Genomic DNA, 24,603 nt, shown 5'->3' with positions numbered 1-24,603 from the left:
AACACACTGCTAGTTACCATGGATGTCGAGTCCCTTCACTGCAACATCCCCCACAAGGATGGCACTGTGTCACGCCTGCAATTCCTTACAGCATCTCCCCTGGATCAGAAATAAATCGCTGAAGTAATTACCAAACTGATAGAATACATCCTCACACACAACTACTTCAGCTTCAACAAGGAAATGTACCTACAACTAATGGGGACTGCAATGGGTACCAAGATGGCACCGCAATATGCCAATCTTTTCATGGCAAATCTTGAACAAATATTCCTAACTACACGCCCCCACAAACCATACAAATATTACAGATACATTGATGACTTGTTTATAATATGGACAGAGGGTGAAGGAACCCTAAAACAATTCCACGAGTCCCTGAACTCAATCCATCCATCAATTAATCTCAAAATGGATTATTCGGCAAACCTAGTAAACTTTCTAGATACAACAGTAACACTGAAAGATGGCAAACTACACACACCTGTATACAAGAAACCCACAGACAGATGCAGTTACCTCCACACCTCCAGCTTCCCTCCCACTCATACAAAACAAGTTATCATACACAGCCAGGCTATAAGATACCACCACATATGCTCTGACACTAAAGACAGAAACCGGCATCTCACAACCCTGACCGAATCGTTCAGGCAGAAGGGATACAAACCAAAGACCATTGCCAAAACTATTACATCTGCACTAAAAGCCCCACGAGAACACCTGCTACAATACAGACAGAAAGAACCTACCACACGCATATCACTAGTGTCCACATAAAACCCTACCCTAGAGGGTATACGAAAAATAATCAAAGATCTGCAACCCATGCTGGCAGAGGATGCAACATTAAAAGAAATCTTTCCCAAACCTCCCATTCTTGCATTCCGGCAACCACCAAACCGCAAACAGAAATTAGTCAGCAGAAAACTTCACAACAAATGTAAAGACACTGATAATGGCACAAAACCGTGCAACAACACCCGTTGCAAACTCTGCAAACATATATGCCAAGATCCCACAGCCAGTCACTACCATGGAACACTTATAGTGCTGGCGACGTCGACGGCAGGCTTCGGTCGCTGGAAAAATCTAATTGAGATGACTTCCAACGATCGCGCCCAAGCCGTCGCGTCGCGCTTACTATAAGGGCACACGACAGCGGCAATGCATTTGATTTGCCGCGACGTTGCGTCGCTGTCACTATACGCGCAGACTCAATGTTAAAGGATCATACTGCTGCACATCCAGGAATGTAGTATATATGATACAATGTAACAAATATGACCAAGGATGCTACATTGGTGAAACCAGCCAAAAACTTCAAGGCAGAATGAATATGCACAAACACTATACTCCACCACGAAGAAGGAAGATACTGCTCACCTGTGGGACATCATTTCTCACAACCAGATCATTCCATAAATTATTTAAAAATCAAAATCCTCAATGGAATGTTTAAACGCACCCAAGAACGGAAAACATTTGAACTCAGAATAAGACTCTTTGACACTAAAACAAGGGGACTTAATGCGGATATGAGGTTTCTCACACACTATCAGAATTGTGTGTAATCATCCTGCCTGCCTCTCTGCCAATGTCCTTATCCACACATTCCTACCCCCCACAGCATCCCCTTCCTCCTCCATGCTGTCCCTTGTCACCGTTTTATTACCCTTCCTATGTCTTCAGACATCCCTTTCTCACCCCACCTTATCTACATCTGTTTTTTTCCCTGCTTTCCTAACCTCTGTTTTAGCCATAGATTCCTTTATAAACCAGTATTGCTGATCTGAGGAAGAGAGGAGAACTCTCGAAAGCTTGTCCTATGACATAAATTGTTAGTCCAAATAAAAAAGTTATCACCTAATACTGAAGTACTCATTTATTCTGCACTATCTCAACTGGACTAACATGGCTATATCTGTTATATACATATATATATATATACATATATATATATATATACATAAAATGAATGAGTTTTATATATATATATATATATATATATATATATATATATATATATATATATATATATATATATATATATATATAAAACTCATTCATTTTCTATATCAGAGACAGCCTTCCAATGAGTGAGACTCACTCTAAGGAGACAGCCTCACACTGAATGACACTCAAAATGAGCGAGACGTATTCTATAGGAGACAGCTTCACGAGTGAGACTTATTCTATAGGAGTCTAACATGAGCTACTTATTTTATAGGAGACATCCTCACAATGAATGACACTAAAGGAGAGAGCTTGATAATGAATGACACTCACTCTAAAGGAGAGACAGCCTCACAAGGAGTGAGACATTCAAAAAGGAGACAGTCTCACAATGAGTGGGACTTATTCTATAGGAGACATCCTCACGAGTGGGACTTATTCTGTAGGAGACCGCCTCACAATGAGTGGGAGTTATTCTGTAGGAGACAGCCTCACAATGAGTGGGAGTTATTCTGTAGGAGACAGCCTCACAATGAGTGGGAGTTATTCTGTAGGAGACAGCCTCACAATGAGTGGGAGTTATTCTGTAGGAGACAGTCTCACAATGAGTGAGACTAATGCTAAAGGAGACAGTCTAAAAATGAGCAACACTAATTTTATAGGGGACCGCCTCACAATGAATGAGACATTCTATAGGAGACAGACTCACCATGAATGAGACATTCTATAGGAGACCGTCTCACAATGAATGAGATTAATTCTATATGAGACAGTCTCACAATGAATGAGATATTTCTATAGGAGACAGGCTCACAATGAGACTTATTCTATAGGAGAGACGATCTTCCAATAAGACTAAATAAATCAGACAGCCTCCAAATGAATGTAACCGCATTCCAGTGAGTGAGGATCCTTACTGCCTTATAATGAGCAAGCCACTGAAGAGACAGCCTTATATTGAGTGGGACACCTGAGTGAAACATCCTTTCAACGAGTCACTCACTTCAGGACACACTCACACTCACTGCAGCTCTGCCTGCCCCTCACTCTGTGCGAGCCTGTGCTACCCCCACACTGAGGATGAGTGCCTGCGCCTGCGCACTCAGAAACCGCCAGCCCGCCCCTCTGGTCACGTGACTCAAACAAGATGGCGGCGCCCGTGAGGAAAGCGTGAATTGCCACTGGGAGACGGAATATAGAAGCGACTGAGCAACATGTCGCGACTGATCGTAAAGAATCTCCCGAGCGGGGTACGCAGTTAGTGTGTGTAGTGTGTGGTTAAATAACGCAATGTTATAGGGAGGGAATGTCTTTCTCCTCCAGTCTGTATTCAGCTCCAATCCTAATAGGTTTACAATATGGAGTTTATTGTACATCCCTAAGAAAATAAGCTTTCCTGGGTTTCTCAACAAAAACACACACACACACACACACACACACACACACACACACACACACACACACACACACACACACACGTCAATCCCGAACGCTTTAAATCCGCAGCATGTAATGTGTATGTAATTGAGGCTAGTAGAGTGATATAATATAGTAAAGGAAATACAATCCTCTTGGGTAGACTCAAGCAGATTGTGGAAGTGGAGAAAAATCAGGGATGAAATAAAGTCTAATGCTTTACAGCAGCTACATGTACAATGAGCAGGCGAGGTGGTCCACATTTGGGGTTATCTGCAATGAGGGTGTAAAAAAGTATATGGGGTGGATGGCCCCAATCAACCAGTGCTACAGAGCTTTGTATAAACCCACAATAATTGGAGAATGAATATTTCTGACTACATTTAAACCGGATCACTTGGTGTGATGATGCATGCTTGAGGCTATATGCATAAACCCCCTAGATGGCACAAGGTATGGCAGAGATGTGCGGAGTTGTAAGTGGGGAGTCTTTGAACCCCCCCCCCCCCTTGACCTCTGCAGTCTCCCTGAACTAGATAAACCTATATGCCTGGGGTAGCTCTCTTTAAGCAGCACTTGTACTCACATGTGGTATAGACGCCGGTTCTGTGTGCTCCATGGCTGATGTAGTAAGCAAAAGGAGTGTACCTGTTCCGGTTGAGGAGAGGCAATTCAGCGGGCACCACGAGGCAGGGAAAAAAAGTTGCGGAAGCTGGACTGTGCTGTATAACATTTCCTTTATTAAAGCATAGTTAAAAAGAGGGGGGGAAAAGCATACCCCTGCACCTGTAACGCGTTTCACCCTCTTTTTAACTATGCTTTAATAAAGGAAATGTTATACAGCACAGTCCAGCTTCCGCAACTTTTTTTCCCTGCCTCGTGGTGCCCGCTGAATTGCCTCTCCTCAACCGGAACAGGTACACTCCTTCTGCAATGAGGGTGTATATGTTTCTGTGTTGGAAGTGTCTCTTTACCCAGCAGCCGGCTCGAATACATCCCCCCTCTCTCATTTAGCCGGTACAGGTAGTCCTCGTTATCCAACGTTTCGCTTTACAATGCAACCCTAAGGGCCGTTTTTCAACGCCGGAATGCATTATCCAATGATAAAGGGCGTACGGCCCGAAACGCGTAGGTGAGCGTTTTCTGGGTGATCCAGGGGTGATGTTTGATCCCTTCATTCATTAAAAGGATTTTTTTGCTACCAATAGCCTCCTCCATCATTTGCAGGCAGCACTGCCTTTGTTTACCCATTCTATCATTTTGGGTATGGTAAATTATAGACTGGAATATTACGGTAAGCCCTCGAATATAGTTTTAGCGCATGGAGTCAAGCGCCTGCTGCAGAGGCGATCCGTTGCCTGTGGAGGAGATGCGATTGGGAGGCATGTCAGAGGCGTGCCCGTGACGTCACGTGAGCTGTTCACTCTCATTGGCTGAACCACGCACTTGACACGTCCGTCGCGCTCAACAAAACCCCAAAAATGTCTTGCGAAAAATTGGCTGCACCATCGTTCTCGTGCATGACTGCGCTCTATGGCCGTCCCCATTGATTGACTCCCTGCCTTTTGTTTGCGGCGCGCGAAGTCGTGCTGACTATGGAACGTGGCCTAAGATGAACAAGTCTTTTATTCTGGTGCTGCTTCAGGCTCATCAAGTCCTTCATCCGGCTGCTGGTTAAGTAAGATTGAACAAGTCCCTTATTTACCTGTGTGCTGGTTCGGTAAGGCTGAACAAGTCCTTTATTTACCTGTGTAAATTACCTTATTTACCTGTGTGCTCCAGATAAAGGAAGACCGCTTCCGGGACCTCTTTGCTGCCTTCGGCACGTTGACGGACTGCAGTCTCAAATACACCAAGGAAGGCAAGTTTCGGAAGTTTGGTTTCATCGGCTTTGGGTCGGAAGATGAAGCCAGAGAAGCTCTCAGCCACTTCAACAAGAGCTTCATCGACACGTCCCGGGTCTCGGTGAGTGGGGCTGTTGTGATCTTGTGCTGTAACGTGGATGCCAACTGTACCCTGAACTCACCCTGTCTTGTCTTCCGAAGGTGGAGTTATGTAAATCATTTGGTGATCCTGGGAAGTCCAAAGCTTGGAGTAAACACTCGCAGAGAGAGGCCAAGGCTCAGGATTCTGGGAAGAAGCAGGGGACAAAGCAGACACCTGCTGACCCCAAGACAGTGAGTTAACTCCACACATCAGTGAACCCTATAATAACCTACACTTTTTTAGGAAGATTTCCCAATATCAACACCACTCTTAACAGTGCAATCCTAAATCGCCGTCTTGAAAACAACATTTTCTAAACAGTTTAACAACTCAATTGGCTTCCCTAAACTAATCTAACCTGGCTAAAAGCAAAAAATTGCCATCATTTTTGTCTGGGAATTTATTTAAAATGGCATTTTTTAAGGGCCTCAAAATGGGGGAGTTTTTGCCAATCAAGTGTTTTCTTTTACCTTAGCCTACCCTATCCTTATCAGAGAATTAAAGATAAGGGGGAGGGGGGCTTTGCCTGTGCAAACTCTATTGAACAAACCATGACATCAGACAAAAGGGAGCAGCCAAAGGGAATCACACTGCTCCCAAGTCTCACCATGTTTACAAACTAACTTTAAAAACACTTATAGATGTCAGATTTGGTTTAAAAGGCACCAATCTCCCAGATGTGGCCCCTTAAACATGACCCTGCCATGAGCACACTTTGTTCCTAGGTGGGGCTGACCCCTTAAACATATCACTGCCATTAGTACACTTTGGTCATAGAAGGGACGGACAGACACCTTAACCATGTCACTGCCATTAGTGCACATTGCTCCTAGGTGGGACTGACCCCTTAAACATGTCACTGCCATTAGTACACTTTGTTCCTTGGAGGGATGGAGCCCTTTAACATGTCACTGCCATTAGTACACTTTGCTCCTAGGAGGGACTGACCCCTTTAACATGTCACTGCCACTAGTACACTTTGCTCCTAGGTGGGACTGACCCCTTAAACATGTCACTGCCATTAGTACACTTTGTTCCTAGAAGGGATGGAGCCCTTTAACATGTCATTGCCATTAGTACACTTTGTTCTTAGGAGGGACTGACCCCTTAACCCTGTCACTGCCACTAGTACACTTTGCTCCTAGGAGGGACTGACCCCTTAAACATGTCACTGCCATTAGTACACTTTGGTCTAAAGATGGATTTCCACTTTAAGAAAATACTTCTGTATAGCAACTACTCATTTAAAAGACTATCCCAATAAAATGAACACCTGCCCATTGGTTCCCCCTTATTTTGGAATGACTCTCTATTATAAGAACATTTCCCTATAATTAATGAATTCAATTATTAAATACGTTTATCCAAATAAATGACCGGCTCCATGCTATGCCTTCTAACTGCTTGGCTAATCCGTGTTTCCTTATCCTTTGTCTCTCCCCAGCCTAAAAAACAGAAAGCCACAGCCTTGGAAGAAGTAAGTGCCACAACCCTATGTCATGGTTACATAGTGTACATGGGAAGCAAAGGGATTGCTACTTTCACCCTGATTTATATCCGAGTCTGTTACAAAGTGTCCGGAATGGAAGGCATAAAGCTATAGAATGCGAATGACATTGGAAACATTACAGGGACTCGGTTAGGTTCTCTGGTCACAGCAGTAAATTTGTGTTTGATAGTGGGATGATCCATAGAACAAAGCAGCTGCAGTATATTTGTATTGATAAGCAAATGCGCACTGTAGCTTTTCTTTGATTCTCTCGGTAATGCTCATCGGTGATGTCCCCTTTTTTGGTTCTTGCAGCTGGAAGGGGACAATGACTTCAAGGAGTTCCTCTCCGTGCACCAGAACAGAACTACAACAGCCACCTGGAGCAATGACACCCAGGAAGTCGGGATCAGGAAAGAAAAGAGCCGCTCGAGGGACGATTACCTGAACTTTGACTCCGACTCCGAGAGTGGTGTGAGTGAGGAGGAGGGGGGTGAAGACGACAGCCCCAATGCCACAGGTATTCTATATATATATATATATCAGTATATGAATGAAAAAGAAAAGGGAGTGAAGTAGCGCCAAATAAGAAGTGTTGAAATAGTGTAAAGATATTATTAATGATAATTTAAATGAATATTTCTAAATAGGCAAAATCACTAAAAATTATAAATGTGTATACTACAATTTAAAATAAATATATATAACATATATTATGTGCTCCTATTTCGTGAAAAACAATTTAAGACAACACTCCAAAAACATGTGATAACATAAAATACAAGCAAAAAGAAAAATTGATATAAAAACCAGTCCTTGAGTGAAAATCCTTAAATAGGAAAAAATAGTCCTGGTATGAGGGGATCTCTGGCAGCTCTCAAATAGGATGAACCACATCCAGATGATACCTATTAGAAAAGAAAAAAGAGAGAGAGCGCACGCCCCATAGCTTAATACAGTACATTTATTGAGAAAGGGGCGTGGGGGGTAGAAAATCCACTCACAAGGGTAGGTTAAAATCAAGCAGTGTGTGAAATATATCACTGCCAACTCTGGTCACTCAGCCTCCAGACTCTGCAGTCCAAATCTCACTTGAAGCTGCTGGTAGATGTTCTCTGGTGCGTGAGTAGAAAGGCTCCTTAAAATCAATGATGCAGTCTTTGAGTTTTAGGAAAATCTCCAATCTCTGCTGGCCGCAATGTGTATCAGCGCTCTATACGGCCTGTCATGGGTTGCTTTGAGAAAGTCACAGCATGTGACGAAACGCGTTGGGGAACGGAACTGCGTCATCACGCAAGCGCATGACAGGCCGTATAGAGCGCTGATATACATTGCGGCCAGCAGAGATTGGAGATTTTCCTGAAACTCAAAGACTGCATCATTGATTTTAAGGAGCCTTTCTACTCATGCACCAGAGAACATCTACCAGCAGCTTCAAGTGAGAGTTGGACTGCAGGGTCTGGAGGCTGAGTGACCAGAGTTGGCGGTGATATATTTCACACACTGCTTAATTTTAACCTATCCTTGTGAGTGGATTTTCTACCCCCCCTCCCCCTCCCCCTCCCCTTTCCCAATAAATGTACTGTATTATGCTATGGGGCATGCGCTCTTTCTCTTTTTTCTTTTCTAATATATATCAGTATATCTTCATATATCGATGTTTGTGCATTTTATAACGTATGCTATGTGGTAGTGGCTCAAATTAAACAGTTATATTAGCAACTGGCATACTAGTTCTCTGTGGTATGTGTTTGACATGAGTTACCTGTTTTGTCAAATGGAGAAATGTGGCTTATCCCACCTGCCATCTGAAGAGATTCTCCCCTTGCTTTAACCCAGTTCTGGAGCTCCCTACCAATCTTTATTTGGCAGCTATCAACTCTCCCTCCCTTCAAAAGCTAACCTAAAACAGTCCTTCAGGAAAGCCTTTCAGAAGTACAGTCCACTATCTCCTCACTTGGGTGGATGAATAGCGGATGGGTAGATAGATATATGTATGGACATATGGAAGGATAGGTAGATAGATATATGGAAGGATAGGTAGGTGGATATATGGAAGGATAGGTAGGTGGATATATGGAAGGATAGGTAGGTGGATATATGGAAGGATAGGTAGGTGGATATATGGATGGCCATATGGAAGGATAGGTAGGTAGATATATGGAAGGATAGGTAGGTAGATATATGGATGGCCATATGGAAGGATTGGTAGGTAGATATATGGATGGCCATATGGAAGGATAGGTAGGTGGATATATGGATGGACATATGGAAGGAAAGGTAGGTGGATATGTGGATGGGTGCATTTTATCCCCTCGTTTTCCCCCATAATGTTAAGTACAGAGTCGACACTATATGTGAATTGTAATACTGTATGTTTGTTCATCGTAATGCATGTTGTCTCTCGTTGGGTGCAAGGAGAGGACGCTGCCGGAAAGCTCGCCCTGCGGTTGGAGATTTCCGACATGGAATACCTTAAATCCAAAGTGGTGAAGGATCCCTATCCCACATCTGGAGAAGAGGAGGAGGAGGAAGAGGAGACGGAGACGCCAGAGGGAGAAAAGGTGGCTACACAGTCAAAACCCGCAGGAAAGGACAAAAGTCAGGGCTCATCTGAGAAGAGCAAAGTAGCAAAGAAAGAGGTGAGTCAGAATCCAAACGTAATAGTGTTTTAACAGCATGGCTGCAATAAGTTCTTGCCAAGGAGCTGGCTGCACGAGTTTACTTCTCGAGCCCTCTCTCCAGGGCAGAAATTCCTTTATCTTAATGCACGTCCCTGTCCCCTGAGCACCACAATGATACTGTAAGCTCTTCTGGGGAGGGACTCATTTGCTTGCAAAATACTATGTACAGCGCTGTGTAAGGAATGTTATTTGTTTTTCCGATTATTATGTTTATTTTCGGCCTGGCGCTTGTGTTTTTTGTATTGTATTCGAGCGTTGCGTGCATGGTCAGTTCATTCACAATCCCATATATACAGAGACCATATTCTTGTTTTGTTTTTTCCCCCAGAAACCTGCTGTTCCGAATTCACCCACCACTCCCTACACTGTCAAACTCCGAGGAGCACCCTTCAACGTTACAGAAGTGAGTCCCCTTTGCCACAGACTGACATAGGGGCACAGAAGGCAGTCAAGCCAGCCCACCACGGGGGGACAGAAGGAAGCTATGGCCCTTTTAATCTGTCCCTCCCCTTGCAAGATGAAACAGGCAGAACAGATTTATTGCCCGTATATTTGTCCTACTGCAGGGTGATGCAGTGACACACACGAGAGAGCCATCTAGTCTGTCCCTTTTATAGAGTAACATAGTGACTAAATGAATGTACAGCCTCTCCCATCTGTTCCTCACTGTACATTGACACAGGAAAAGGTCTAAGGGGCTTATTCTATTTCAGCCAAAGTGGCCGATTGGACCCTTTTCAGCGGAAGTTTCCGAAAATAGCCAGATTGGCGCTATGGCTGATCTAGAATAAGCCCCTAAGACTCTGTCCCTTGAAACTCGGCAGAGTGTGTGAGTGACACAAAGGACCATTAAGCCTGTACTTTTCACACAGTCACAAAGTGACCCAAACCTATGATGTGTTCCCTTCCTAGCAAAACGTCCGTGAGTTCCTCGTGCCAATAAAACCAGTCGCCATCCGAATAGTGAGGAACACTCACGGGAACAAGACTGGTAAGTGCCCAGCTAGACCTGCTTTGAGAGTGACACTGAGACTCACACTCCAACACTTCGCACATCCATGAAAACATCTCATAGTTAAGGAAACGGCAACCAAATAAGATCTTATCTTGCATTAAATTGGGTATAAATGGAAGGGAAGGCAGTATAATTATGCTACTGCATAAAGAAATAGCCAGACCACACCTTGAATATGAAGTATAGTTTTGGGCACCACTCCATCGAAAAGACATTATGGAACTAGAAAAGTGAATAAAGGGGATGGAAAATCTGTCAAATGAGGAGAGGCTAAATTAGTTTTATTTACATTAGAAGAGGCGTCTAAGAGGGGATATGATAACTATGTACAAATATATTCGGGGACAGTACAAGGAGCATTCAAAAGAACTATTCATCCCAACGACAGTACAAATGACTCAGGGTCATCCCTTAAGGTTGGAGGAAAGGAGATTTCACCAGCAACAAAGGAAAGGGTTCTTTGCAGCAAGGGCAGTTACAATGTGAAATTCATTACCCATGGAGACTGTGATGGCAGATACAATAGACATCTTTTTATAAAGTCAAGGTTTTCAGGGAGAAACACGATTTGCCGTTATTTGGAGCCAGGAAGGAATTTATTTTGCCCCTTATGAGACATCATTGGATAATGTGTCACTGGGGTTTTTTGTTTGCCTTCCTCGGGATCAATATACTATAAGTAAAAATATATAGGATAAAGTATCTGTCTAAAGTTAGCATAGGTTGAACTCGATAGACATGTGTTTTTTTTTCCCTCATCAACCATGTAACCAGACATCAAGTACTGTAGTTTCTGTGGTGTTAAGTCCCATAACTTTGCCAAACCCTATAACTGAACCAGTACCCCCTCCCCCCATTCCCCCCCCTTCCCCAGGCTTGTAATCCTTCGCATTACAGTTACACTAATCAGAGCCAGCTCTGTGGCGGTGTACATTTCTGTTTCACTGGTCTGAGCAGCAACCCCTAGAGCAGGGGAGCGCAAACATTTAGAGCTGCGCTCGCTCTCGCACCCCCCCTACCTGGTTTGGCGGCTTCAAATGACGCCGCGGGTCATGAGACCTCATAGCCATGGAGACAGTCATGTGGCGTCACCCAGCATGACACCACGGTGTCATTTGACACCATGGCGACGCGTCACAGCAACGCGTCTGAACCCCGGTAAGTAAGTTGCAGAGCCAACATGCGATCCCCCCCGGTCATTTAATTTAAATGCCTCTGGGAAGAGAGCTGGACCTCTGCAACCTGCGCCCCCCACTTTGCACACTGCTGCGCCACGAGGGTAGAAATCCAGTGTTATTAATCAGTTACAGGCGCCCTAGAGAAATAAAGGGATTTGTCCAAATTCACTGAGAGTTTAAATGTCTGAAATGATAAGCTTGTGTGTGTATTAAAAACCATCTCTCTTTACCACTACTCCGCTAATCCTTTTATCTCTCCATCTCGCCCTCTGTGTCTCTATCTCTCCCAGGTTATATCTTTGTGGATTTGAGCAGTGAAGAGGCGGTGCAGAAAGCTCTGACAAGGAACAAGGATTACATGGGTGAGGAGGTTGGCTTGTCAGACCATGGCAGATAGAGCCATGAGATGACAGTGTGAGCTGTTTGGGCTGGCTGTAAACCAGAGGACAGGGAGGAAGTGATCGCTGGACCCCGGTGGCATCGCACAGCCGGGGTGGGATGGGTAGGGAGAGTGGCAGGTGCTGTGTGGCTGGTTGCAGGCTGTGTTGGCGAGCACATGGAAGTCGGCAGCCTGGGCTTGTTCTAACCCTTGGACCCCATTCAGGCGGGCGGTACATTGAGGTGTTCCGGGACGAGCGACCCCAGGAGCCCCGGATCCCTGCAAAGGCCCAAGATAGACCCTGGGAGCAGCGGGAGAGGGAGGGAGAGCTGCAGGAGGACGTGTCCGAGTCCGGGAGACTCTTTGTCAGGAACCTGCCATATAGCTGCAGCGAGGACGACCTGGAAAAACTCTTCTCCAAATATGGTGAGTGTGTGTGTGTGTGTGTGTGTGTGTCTTTATACATCTGTATACACACTCATGGATATACATACATATGTAATAATAATAATAGGGGCTATTCTGCACTCACCACATAGTATCAAAAGTTGCCTCCGAATATAGTGGTGCTGCCGTTCCTGGATATCGCACTATAAGCAACACAAAAACATGGTTTAGGAACAAGCACTCAGAAAAAGACAGATGTCGACGCACACGCTGTCTGCAAAACGGGTAGATTTATTCACGCAAGTGAAATAAGAGGCGTGTGAGGCTATTTCACCCCACTCCTGTCACAACGCGTTTCGGGGAACTGCTGTCCCTTCAAGTCGCAGAGGATGTATGTGAGCAAATATATACAAACCCACACGCTTGTATACTGAAAAATGGCTGAAACTGTAAGCTTGCGCTTTTTTGTTTCGTATGGGTGCTATATGGGTGCTCTGCGGTGAACTGACTTGTCTACAGACCTGGGGCCATATTTACTATGCAGTGCTTTTTATTTGGAGAGTTTTCATATATATACACATATGTGAAAAAACAGAAAGTGAATCCCTGCGCTTCTCCCATTGGGATAGCAATAAATGGGGAAATAAATATACACAGTGCAAACCAAGTCTGTAAGACAAAGGAGACTTTTGGTTACATCCTTTGAAAAAATAATGACAGGCCTGCTAACCAACGTCAAGGTAAATCTCAGTTGCAGGTCCCTATGCTAAATACATACAAATGTTCTGTGAAATATACCCTGAAGGGGTTAATATTCTAAACATAAGCTTATGTAACTTAGTGCTGTTAAAAACTGGTATATACCAGTGAAGCTACTTACCTGTATGCAAGTATAGTGAAAAGTGAATTTACAGGCACCTTACTGGGAGATTATATACCTTGAAAAAGGAGGGACTGGCCTCCCACAAGCTGCTCTATAAGCAGTTGCAGGTGATTTGGCTAAATACATTATTCGCACCCTAATAATGGTGCCCTCTAGGAGCGTGCTGCTAAGGATTTAATTTGGCCCAACAGAAAATGTAAAACAAATATATATTCACCGCGCTTCTCCATGTAAGGAGCAGGCTGCTGGCGAAGGGATTGGCCATACAAATGTGAAAAACAGAAAGTGAAACCCTGCGCTTCTCCCATTGGGATAGCAATACATGGGGAAATAAATATACATAGTGCAAACTAAATCTGTAAGACAAAGGAGACGTTTGGTTACATCCTTTGATAAAATAATGCCAAGCCTGCTAAACATATGTGCCTGTATAAATGTGTGTATTTATGCCTATATACAGTGGTCGACAAATCACCAAAAAATCTACTCGCTGAACAAAAAAATCTACTCGCCACCTAGTACCACACGTGTGCTGCTTGGGCCAATAGGAGCTCGCCACGATGTTAAATCCACTCACCCGGGGCGTGCAAATGTATAGGTTTGTCGAACACTGCCTATATACATACACGTGTGTGTGTGTGTATACACACACTCACCGTGTCCTAGTGCAATCACTGGTTTCACTGTGACCGTTAAACTGACGTCTATATAGGATACATTTGGTATATACATTTGGAGTATACAGGAGACAAAGGGGGCACAACGTTTCGGGGTACCAAGTCCCCAGTTTCCTCATGCATTGGAGAGGCACGGTGTGGACAACAGGAACATCAGTCTCCCCTCCCTGATTTTTGCCCTTCTAGTCCCTTTACGTTCAGACGTTTCCGGATATTTCAAGTCTCGTCTCTTCCCCCCTTTTCCCTTCAGGTCCCATCTCCGAGATCCATTTCCCCATTGACAGCCTCACCAAGAAGCCAAAGGGCTTTGCGTTCGTCACCTTCCTCATCACGGAGCACGCGGTGAAGGCGTACGCAGAGGTGGACGGACAGATCTTCCAGGTAACGAGTGCTTGGGGGTGAATGTATCATCTTGAACATGCAGGGCATGGGAGCAAACACTGCATGTGGGGTTGTAGGCTCAACAGTGTGTGCTGGGGTTTCAGATGTTTACTGATGTTGCAGGCACCAGGGATAACCCCCCCACCCCAAAACATCCTCCATACATTAGAATCCACAGATTTAGACACACAAGTCCCACAAGGGCTCTAACGCGTCTCCATTTTTTCTGGCATCCGTATGCCTTCCTTAGAACTGTCTTTTAATGCTCTTGCAGCTGCTGACCTTCGGTTTTAACCCTGTGCTTGCTAAGCTATTGCAAATAGAGTTCTTTCAAATATAAGTTCCAGAAAGGCAAGGCTGTAGTGTATAGTGTGTGTGAGTGAGTGTGTGTGTGATCGATCACTGGCCTCTCTCCTCCCTCAGGGCAGGATGCTTCATGTCCTACCCTCCACCGTGAAGAAGGAGGAAGAGGTGGAGCCGGGAGCGGAGTCCTCTGCGTTCAAGAAGCAGAAGGCATTAAAAGACAAAGCCAAAAGCTCCAGGTACAAGGACCAAACCAGGAGACCCGGGAATACAGGAGGAGGTGACATGCCGTGTTGGGCATGGAGTGCATTCAGTGTATAGATACCGTAAGGGTTGTTCTGTAAACCTGCAATAGTTTGGGTGCCACCGGGTTACCCTGCGGTGCAAGAGCGTCGCCCCTTATCTGCAGTATTCAGCGATTCTGCAGCAGAGAATGGACAAGTTTGTGGTTAGTGGACTTTCCAACAAGGAATAGGTTAAGGGCTGCTTGTTCTGGGTACTTATGGAGGGATGAATATAAGAAAGGGTTGAGGCATTAGAGATGAGGAAAGTGGGTAGAGAAGAACTAGGTGATGGTTCGGGGTCTGGGAAGATTAACGACCATATTTACTAAGTAGTCTTCTGCCATTAGACATCTTCTTCTGGCGCTGGAAGACACTTTGACTTGACTGAAAGTGTCTTGTGATAGAAGACTGCCTAATAAATATGGCCTGAAGTGTTACGGTGGGGATTTTAATGAAGGATGAGGTTAAGTCTGGTTTTCCCAACCTGCGGAGCGGGCACCCCCTTAGGGGCGCCAATGATACGTAAGGGGACAGAGAGGCACAGAGAGAGAGAGGAAGATAGGAGAGTGTCTTTGCATCAATAACCCAATTAATATACTCCACAAAGTGAAGCTCTTACGGTTTTATCGGGGATTATGGAGGCAAAATACCCAACTGTTGCTCAAAGGCCGCGTCCAGACAGATTTCGCGCGCGCCGAGCGCCGTGACGTCACGTGCTGATGTAGCTGGGACGATTCCTGGCCTGTAAAAATGTGCTGTTGTGCACGCACGGGGAGGAAGGGAGGGGCGTGTGTCGGGGGCATGGGCGTGACATCACAGAGCTGGTTCGCCCTCATTGGGGCGAACCGCTCAAGTGACCCGGCCATCGTGCGGCAAATACAAAATAATTTGTCTCCTCAAACTGCACTCAGGGTGCGCGCGCACACTATACACAATCGCATTACCCATAATCTGTTTGATCGCGCAGATCGCGCGAGATCAGTCTGGACGCGGCCTTACTTTGTGCATCAAATACAGAAGGGAGTCCTAAAGGCAAAACAGTTCAAACAAATTGGGAACCACTGGGTTATGTCCAAGGTCTCGAGTAGAACAAGTAAAGTTATACCCAGTACATAGTAATGTGTAGCAGGACCCTCCATCAGCAAATTGCTCAATATCGCCTCCCTGTCATCAGCTCTCACAACTGGAATACGCTCTTCATGGGGACCAGCTCAGTGGCAGATGCGATCGCTCAGAAGTACAGCACCAGCAAGAGCCAAGTGCTGGATCACGTGAGTGTCCGTCCTCATCACCTGCTGGGAGAATAGATTGTTCCTATGCAGGCGGCGATACCGGGGAACATAAGAGCTCTTCCTACTGTAGATGTGGCTCATACACGAGCTTCACACGTTCAAAGGGGTCCGAATAGTAGCAGAGATTCATAATCCCATAGATTGGGACAAAACTTTATACAGTATATTTATATAGTTTTGTATGTGTGTATATATATATATATATATATATATATATATATATATATATTATTTTGTGTATAACTTTTAACTGCCTACATTTTCCTCTTCCTCCCTCCCTCTCTCTCTCCCTCCCTCTCTCTCTCCCTCCCTCTCTCTCTCCCTCCCTCCCTCTCTCCCTCCCTCCCTCAGGAAGGGAAGGGCAGCGTTGCTGTGAGAGTAGCGTTGGGGGAGACCCAGCTGGTACAAGATGTGCGCCAGTTCCTCCTTCAGAACGGGGTCAGCCTGGATTCCTTTGGTCAGGTAAAGAACATCACTGAATCCACACACACACAGCCTCCCAGCGAGCAGCATTGCACACACACACACACACACACACGTACACAGCCTCCCAGCAAGCAGCATTGCACACACACACACAGCCTCCCAGCAAGCAGCATTGCACACACAGCCTCCCAGCAAGCAGCATTGCACACACACACACACAGCCTCCCAGCAAGCAGCATTGCACACACAGCCTCCCAGCAAGCAGTATTGCACACACACACACACACACACAGCCTCCCAGCGAGCAGCATTGCACACACAGCCTCCCAGCGAGCAGCATTTCACACACACACAGCCTCCCAGCAAGCAGCATTGCACACACACACACAGCCTCCCAGCGAGCAGCATTGCTCGTACACACACAGCCTCCCAGCGAACAGCATTGCACATACACATCTTCCCAGCGACCAGCATTGCACGCGCACACACACACACACACACACACAGCCTCTCAGCAAGCAGTAGAGCCAGCACACCCGCCGCCTCCCAGCGAGCAGCATTGCACGCGCACGCATGTCCTCCCAGCAAGCAGCATTGCACGCGCACGCATGTCCTCCCAGCGAGCAGCAGAGCCTGCACACACGCAGCCTGCCAGCGAGCAGCATTGCACGTGCACACACATATCTTCCCAGTGAGCAGCAGAGCCCGCACACACAGCCTCCCGGCGAGCAGCAGAGCCCGAACACACAGCCTCCCGGCGAGCAGCAGAGCCCGCACACACAGCCTCCCGGCAAGCAGCAGAGCCCGCACACACTAACTTCTGGCGAGCAGTAGATCTGCAAGCACACACACTCACAGCGAGCAGCAAAACCCACACACACACACACACATAAGCTTCCTGGGAAGCAGCAGAGCCTGTGCACACACAGCCTCCTGACGTGCAGCAGAGCCCACACACACACACACTCCCGACGTGCAGAAATGCCTGCACACGACCTCCCGGCGACTGTCAGAGCAGTCAGTCCTGTACTGTGCTGTAATGCCCCTGCTGGGGGAGTACAACGCCCGGGGCAGTAAGGGGCAGGAAATACACCCTTTTCTACTACTATAGGATTAAATTAGCTTGTGTTTTCATGTTAACATTTGTTTTACTGTAAGCTACTGATACATACGTATATCTATATAAGTGTACATATATAATGTTCAAACATATATATTTATGTTCATGTACATATACATGTGTAGAAGATAACAATCTTGGTAGCTGTTATATTCATGCATTTACTTGTATATGATAAAATTAGTTTTAATTCACTTTTCTGGGTGCTGCTGCCCCCCTCTCCTGAAGGCAAAGCGGTTATTACCCAGGATTTCCTGTATAAATGTGGGGTACCGGTTCCCCCAATGAATGACCCCACCAGTGCCAGGGGAGGGAAGGGGGGGGATGCTGTAGTAGCAGGAAAGTTACAGATTGGATTTCATGACGCCTGTTGACCCTCTCTCCACCTTCCCTCGTCCAGGCCACAGGGCCGCGCAGCAAGTCGGTGATCCTGGTGAAGAACCTTCCGGCCGGCACACGGGCGGCGGAGCTGCAGGAGGTGTTCGGGCGTTTCGGGGACCTGGGTCGGGTTTTGCTGCCGGAGGGTGGCGTCACCGCCATCGTGGAGTTCCTGGAACCCACCGAGGCCAAGCGGGCATTCAGCAAGCTGGCATACACCAAGGTAACCCACCATGTTACGTGTGCCTTCGATCTAGCCCAGCCCATATTTGCTAAGCAGTGCTATGGCGTTAAGACAACTTCCAGAGCCTGAAGACACTTTATGGCCCATTCACTTTTTAATATACGTAGGTGGGAAGCAGGGGGTCTCTGTGGCTGAACCGTGTTAATTTCAGCTCCCCTGCTTCCCAAGATCCGTACCGGGAGAGGTGCCGCCGGTTATTTCCTGGTTGTTAAAAATAGCTGCATCACGTGGGCCAATAGTAAGCCGCGACGGGTGGCCCGAGTACCATAGGAGATTTACACGCCATTTTGTTTCCCCTGGAGGGGATGATACAAGCGGCCCCTTTTCCGGTAAGGATCTCGGGAACCAGAGAAGTCACCGAAGCGGAAATGAACGCGGTTCAGCCACAAAGACCCCCTACTTCCCATACCTCCCCCAAAAGTAACGAACAGAAGGAACTGCTCCTTTCACATCTTTAAAATTAGTGTTTGTCTCCTTTGCCTCGTTCCACCTCCTCGCTGCGTACCCTGCACACCTCCCTACAGTACGTTTCTCCCACTCTCTCCCCATCAGTACGTTTCTCCCACTCTCTCCCCATCAGTACGGTTCTCCCACTCTCTCCCCATCAGTACGGTTCTCTCACTCTCTCCCCATCAGTACGGTTCTCCCACTCTCTCCCCATCAGTACGTTTCTCCCACTCTCTCCCCATCAGTACGTTTCTCCCACTCTCTCCCCATCAGTACATTTCTCCCACTCTCTCCCCATCAGTACGGTTCTCCCACTCTCTCCCCATCAGTACGGTTCTCCCACTCTCTCCCCATCAGTACGGTTCTCCCACTCTCTCCCCATCAGTACGTTTCTCCCACTCTCTCCCCATCAGTACGTTTCTCCCACTCTCTCCCCATCAGTACGTTTCTCCCACTCTCTCCCCGTCAGTATGGTTCTCCCACTCTTTCCCCATCAGTACGGTTCTCCCACTCTCTCCCCATCAGTACGTTTCTCCCACTCTTTCCCCATCAGTACGGTTCTCCCACTCTCTCCCCATCAGTACGGTTCTCCCACTCTCTCCCCATCAGTACGTTTCTCCCACTCTCTTCCCCATCAGTACGTTTCTCCCACTCTCTCCCCATCAGTACGGTTCTCCCACTCTCTCCCCATCAGTACGGTTCTCTCACTCTCTCCCCATCAGTACGGTTCTCCCACTCTCTCCCCATCAGTACGGTTCTCCCACTCTCTCCCCATCAGTACGGTTCTCCCACTCTCTCCCCATCAGTACGTTTCTCCCACTCTCTCCCCATCAGTACGGTTCTCCCACTCTCTCCCCATCAGTACGTTTCTCCCACTCTCTCCCCATCAGTACGGTTCTCCCACTCTTTCCCCATCAGTACGGTTCTCCCAATCTCTCCCCATCAGTACGTTTCTCCCACTCTCTCCCCATCAGTACGGTTCTCCCACTCTCTCCCCATCAGTACGGTTCTCCCACTCTCTCCCCATCAGTACGGTTCTCCCACTCTCTCCCCATCAGTACGGTTCTCCCACTCTCTCCCCATCAGTACGTTTCTCCCACTCTCTTCCCCATCAGTACGTTTCTCCCACTCTCTTCCCCATCAGTACGTTTCTCCCACTCTCTTCCCCATCAGTACGTTTCTCCCACTCTCTTCCCCATCAGTACGTTTCTCCCACTCTCTCCCCATCAGTACGTTTCTCCCACTCTCTCCCCATCAGTTTCAGCACGTCCCTCTCTACCTGGAGTGGGCTCCCGTGAACGTTTTCAGCACTCCCCCTGCCCAGAAGAAACCTGAACCAGCAGATAAACAACTACCAGACGAGCAGGAAGCAGGTAAGGCTTGTTGTATAGTTGGCGCGCTCGCACGTGTGCTATTGTTCGTGCGCGTGAATCACACTTTTTGTGTGTACAGGTCTGTGCTGTGAGCAACAGATGGGCGTGGCTATGACATCACACCCGGCTCCTGTAATAAGCATAACATTATATATCACATCTGTTAGTTACGGCAATAGCAATAAGAAAATAAGAAAAAGTTGCCTATAATTATATTTAAGTAATAATCCCCGAAGAACAGGGCATTACTGGCCAATAATGCCCTGGCTGGAAGAGTTGAAGGCCCGAGGCGAAGCAGGGCAGTAATGCCCTGTTCTGAGGGGATTATTACTATTATAGGCTAAATGTAGGCATATTTCATAAATAATAGACACTTTTGTAGTTAAATAGATTTTTTTATTCAAATAAAATGGTAAATACATGAAGCCACCTCTATATACTCTTACACTGCAGATATCTATATCCACACACTGCCACCCCCTCTGTGTGTACACACACACCAGCTCACACACACACACCAGCTCACACACACACACCAGCTCTCACACACACACCAGCTCTCACACACACACCAGCTCTCACACAAACTTCTGCTACACACACACAAAACAGCACACCACACACAACACAGTGCCTCTACACACACACACACACTGGAGCTCTAGACACACAACACAGCACCTCCTCTACACTCACTACACAGCAGCTCTACACACACAGCAGCTCTACACACACACAAACTCTGCTGCTACACCCATAAACACTGCTACTGACACACACACACTGGAGCCCCTTCACCCCCCTCCCCCTCTTCCCCCCCAATTCAACTGAATCTGCTCAGAAAATCTGTCCGCTCGGGAGGGGGAGGAGTCAGTGGCTGCCTGCAGTTTCTTTGTGGCTGCAGTTTGTGTGTAAGTGTGTGCTGTTGTGTTGTATATCTGTGTAGAAGTGCTGTGTGCGTATAGAGCTCCAGTGTGTGTGTGTGTGTGTGTAGAGGTGCTGTGTTGTGTATAGAGGTGCAGTGTTTGTGTGTGTGTTGTGTGTGTAGAGGTGCTGTGTTGTGTATAGAGGTGCAGTGGGGTGTGTGTAGAGGTGCTGTATTGTGTGTAGAGGTGCTGTGTTGTGTGTAGAGGTGGGGGGGGGGAGAGTGCAAAGTTTAGTAAGTGGCAGCATTTTTGATTGTGGCTGCAGTGTGTGTGTGTGTGTGTGTGTGTGTGTGTGTGTGTGTGTGTGTGTGTGTGTGTGTGTGTTGTACTGTTGTATGTGTAGCAGCAGTTTGTGTGTGTGTGTGTGTGTGTCAGTGTCAGCGTCAGCAGCAGTGTTTATGGGTGTAACATGTGTGTAGAGGTGCTGTGTTGTGTGTGTAGAGGTGCTGTGTTGTGTGTGTAGAGGTACTGTGTTGTGAGTGTAGAGGAGGTGCTGTGTTGTGAGTGTAGAGGAGGTGCTGTGTTGTGAGTGTAGAGGAGGTGCCATGTTGTGTGTCTAGAGCTCCAGTGTGTGTGTGTGTGTGTGTGTGTGGTGTGCTTGTGTGTGTAGAGGAGGTGGTGTGTGTGTGTGTGTAGCAGCAGTTTGTGTGTGGTGAGCTGCTGTGTGTGTGTGTGTACACAGAGGGGGCTGCAGTGTGTGGATATAGATATCTGCAGTGTAAACGTATATAGAGGTGGTTTCATGTATTTACCATTTTATTTTAATTTAAAAAAATCTATATAACTATACAAAAGTGTCTATTATTTATGAAAAAAGGCTATATTTAGCCTATAATAGTAATAATCCCCTCAGAACAGGGCATTACTGGCCAATAATGACCTGGCTGGGTTAAAGTCCCTCGGCTTCGCCTCGGGCCTTCAACTCTTATTGGCCAGTAATGCCCTGTTCTTCGGGGATTATTACTTAAATAAGGCATTCCTTATGAAGGTGAAGAACAACATTGCTGACATTACAAATTACTCCTTTCCTCCTTTTTCTCTCTAATTTCTCTATTGCATATAAACCATATTACTTTTCCACCAGTTAGAATCAAAGATCCAGCAGCGGTCTCTCTTTTTTGTGATTGATTTTAATCATCTTTAACATTGTCCTCATTTGCTGCATACAACACCCTGACCCTTTCCCTTCTGCGCAAAATACAAAGTAATTGCAGCCTCGCTGTGATTGGTTAATAGAGCGTGACGTGCACCGACAGCAGCGTGAAAAGACACTTTTCATGTCTTTCCTCCGATCTGCCGGCTCAACGCTCACTGCCGTACGTACGTGCGTGCGTCGGAAGTATAGAACGTCAGGTTTATACACAGTCGATTATGATTGACGCGCGTGTGCACGGTAGCGCACACGCACTATATTACACTCCTAAGAGAGCGAGGAGGAGGGCAGAGATTTTCCAGGATTACCCAGCACACCTTATTGTGTATGCAGCTGACAAGGAACCCGCAGAAATCCAATTGTATCTCTGTTATAATAATAACTTTATTTCATATAGCGCTTTTCTCCCAATGGGACTCAGTGTGGGTCACATTACAGTATAATGTGCAGTACGCAGCACATAGGACTTTTACAGACACAGTCTCTGCGCCGTAGATCTTACAATCTGTTTTTGGTGCCTGAGGCACAAGGAGAGAAAGTGACTTGCCCAAGGTCACAAGGATTTGAACCAGGTTCCCCCGATTCAAACTCGGTGTCTTTACTCAATGAGACGCTCCTTACAGTTATAAAAAAAAAAAAAAGCTTGAAATGCATTTCAGTGTTTCTGAAATCACCCACTGTATCACCCAGCACTTCCACTGCAGCAAGGGATTCTGGGAAATGACATGCAAATGAGCACACAGTGCCACCTTTTGCTTCAAAACCATTCAACATGGTTCCCCTATATAGGCTTAAGCTTGCTGTATATCACAGCTTCTGTAGCAGAGATGGGGTTAATAGGGGCTTAGCTGCACCAATTTATTGTGTAATAAGAAACTGCTTTGCCTATTCAACTTCATCAGGGGCGTCATTCTATATAGTTAGGGGCCAAAATCACAATTGACTTCAATAGTGGTTTGCAGCCGAAAAACGGCTCGAACGGCTGCTTGGGACTATACAGAATAGGGCGCTCCGTGCTAAAGGAGTCTGCGACATCCAGGGAAGAGGGTTCATTATTAACCTGTATTTGTAAAGCGACCACCTGTTCCACAGCGGGGGTGCAGAGATTTAATAATTACATAAACAGAATGACATGCAAATAAGGACGAGCATGCGCAAATACATACAAAGATAATGAGAACGCTGCTTAATCACCCTTATTACTCTGGAGGGGGAGTGGGATGTGTGAAACTCCATAATACATGCAATTTTTGGTTGCATTGAATCGTTCTGACGTTGACCCCGTTAGTAATTTAAAGGAGCTTTGCCTTTACAAAAAAAAAAATATATTATTTACGTTGTGGTGGGTGAAAAGGAGATTAAAAACCCTCCGCCGTATAGCATATAAAAATATTACTTGTGAGCACATTCACATGTCTTAGACAGGTCTGCAACCCTGCCTTTCGCAATTATCACCTAGCATACAGTGCTTCCACTGCAGCAAGGGATTCTGGGAAATGACATGCAAATGAGCACACAATGTGTCACCTTTTGTCTCAAGACCACATTACATGGAAAACGCTTAAGCCAATGGATGCTGCTTTAAACATAGCTTTTAAACATAGCCTGGGATGAGATGCAAAGCCAATAAACCCACTGTATGTATGTGTGTGTGTGTATATATATATTATGTTATATTATATTATGTAAGGATCCCTAGAGATCCAATATACCGGCACAGCACAAGTGATAATCACAAAAAAGGGTTTATTGGGTCCAAAATGCATACATATGTCTGACGTTTTCGTCCCCAGGGGGACCTTCTTCAGGGAATGGAAACGTCAGACGTGTGTGCATTTTGGACCCAATAAACCATTTCTTGTGATTATCAATTGTGCTGTGTCGGTGTATTGGATCTCTAGGGATCCTTACAGACTGTAATTATTTAACCTTTACCGTGCACCACACCTGCCTCTGAGAGGCCTTTTTTTAAGCAAAATTTCTTTAGCGGCACCTATCAGATGAGAAAAATTCCCTGGCAGGAAAGGGACTGCATGGTGACGGAAGTGACGTCACTGCTGGCAGAAGAGGCCGTCAGCAGTGTCAGCTTCCAACACCAGCAGTCACCGGAGAGGAGGAAGGAAGAGAAACACACACACACACACAATCCGGCCGCTGTCTCCGTACCTTGGCCGGCGGGGGGGAAGGGGGAAGAGAGTGGGGGCTGCTCGGGGCCGGGGGACTCAG

The 24,603-nt window shown here is 46.3% G+C and overlaps 1 protein-coding gene across 1 annotated transcript in view; it reads left to right on the top strand.

Moving 5' to 3' along the window:
- Positions 1–3,094: 3,094 nt before the first annotated feature.
- RBM19 (RNA binding motif protein 19) overlaps positions 3,095–24,603 on the top strand; it is a 42,528-nt gene continuing 21,019 nt past the window's right edge. Inside the window, exons 1-16 of the mRNA XM_075568826.1 lie at positions 3,095–3,206; positions 5,155–5,337; positions 5,418–5,549; positions 6,803–6,835; positions 7,163–7,367; positions 9,266–9,489; positions 9,860–9,934; positions 10,444–10,522; positions 12,015–12,086; positions 12,329–12,529; positions 14,301–14,431; positions 14,855–14,973; positions 16,193–16,289; positions 16,662–16,772; positions 18,257–18,457; positions 20,184–20,298. Coding sequence (XP_075424941.1) covers positions 3,171–3,206; positions 5,155–5,337; positions 5,418–5,549; positions 6,803–6,835; positions 7,163–7,367; positions 9,266–9,489; positions 9,860–9,934; positions 10,444–10,522; positions 12,015–12,086; positions 12,329–12,529; positions 14,301–14,431; positions 14,855–14,973; positions 16,193–16,289; positions 16,662–16,772; positions 18,257–18,457; positions 20,184–20,298 — 2,014 coding nt within the window. The 5' untranslated portion in view covers positions 3,095–3,170. The remainder of the gene's footprint in view (positions 3,207–5,154; positions 5,338–5,417; positions 5,550–6,802; positions 6,836–7,162; positions 7,368–9,265; positions 9,490–9,859; positions 9,935–10,443; positions 10,523–12,014; positions 12,087–12,328; positions 12,530–14,300; positions 14,432–14,854; positions 14,974–16,192; positions 16,290–16,661; positions 16,773–18,256; positions 18,458–20,183; positions 20,299–24,603) is intronic.

Source organism: Ascaphus truei, chromosome 13 (assembly GCF_040206685.1).
Source record: "Ascaphus truei isolate aAscTru1 chromosome 13, aAscTru1.hap1, whole genome shotgun sequence".
Classification (NCBI taxonomy): domain Eukaryota; kingdom Metazoa; phylum Chordata; class Amphibia; order Anura; family Ascaphidae; genus Ascaphus; species Ascaphus truei.
Note: the sequence above shows the minus strand (reverse complement) of the source record. Positions and strands in the feature narration are given on the sequence as shown.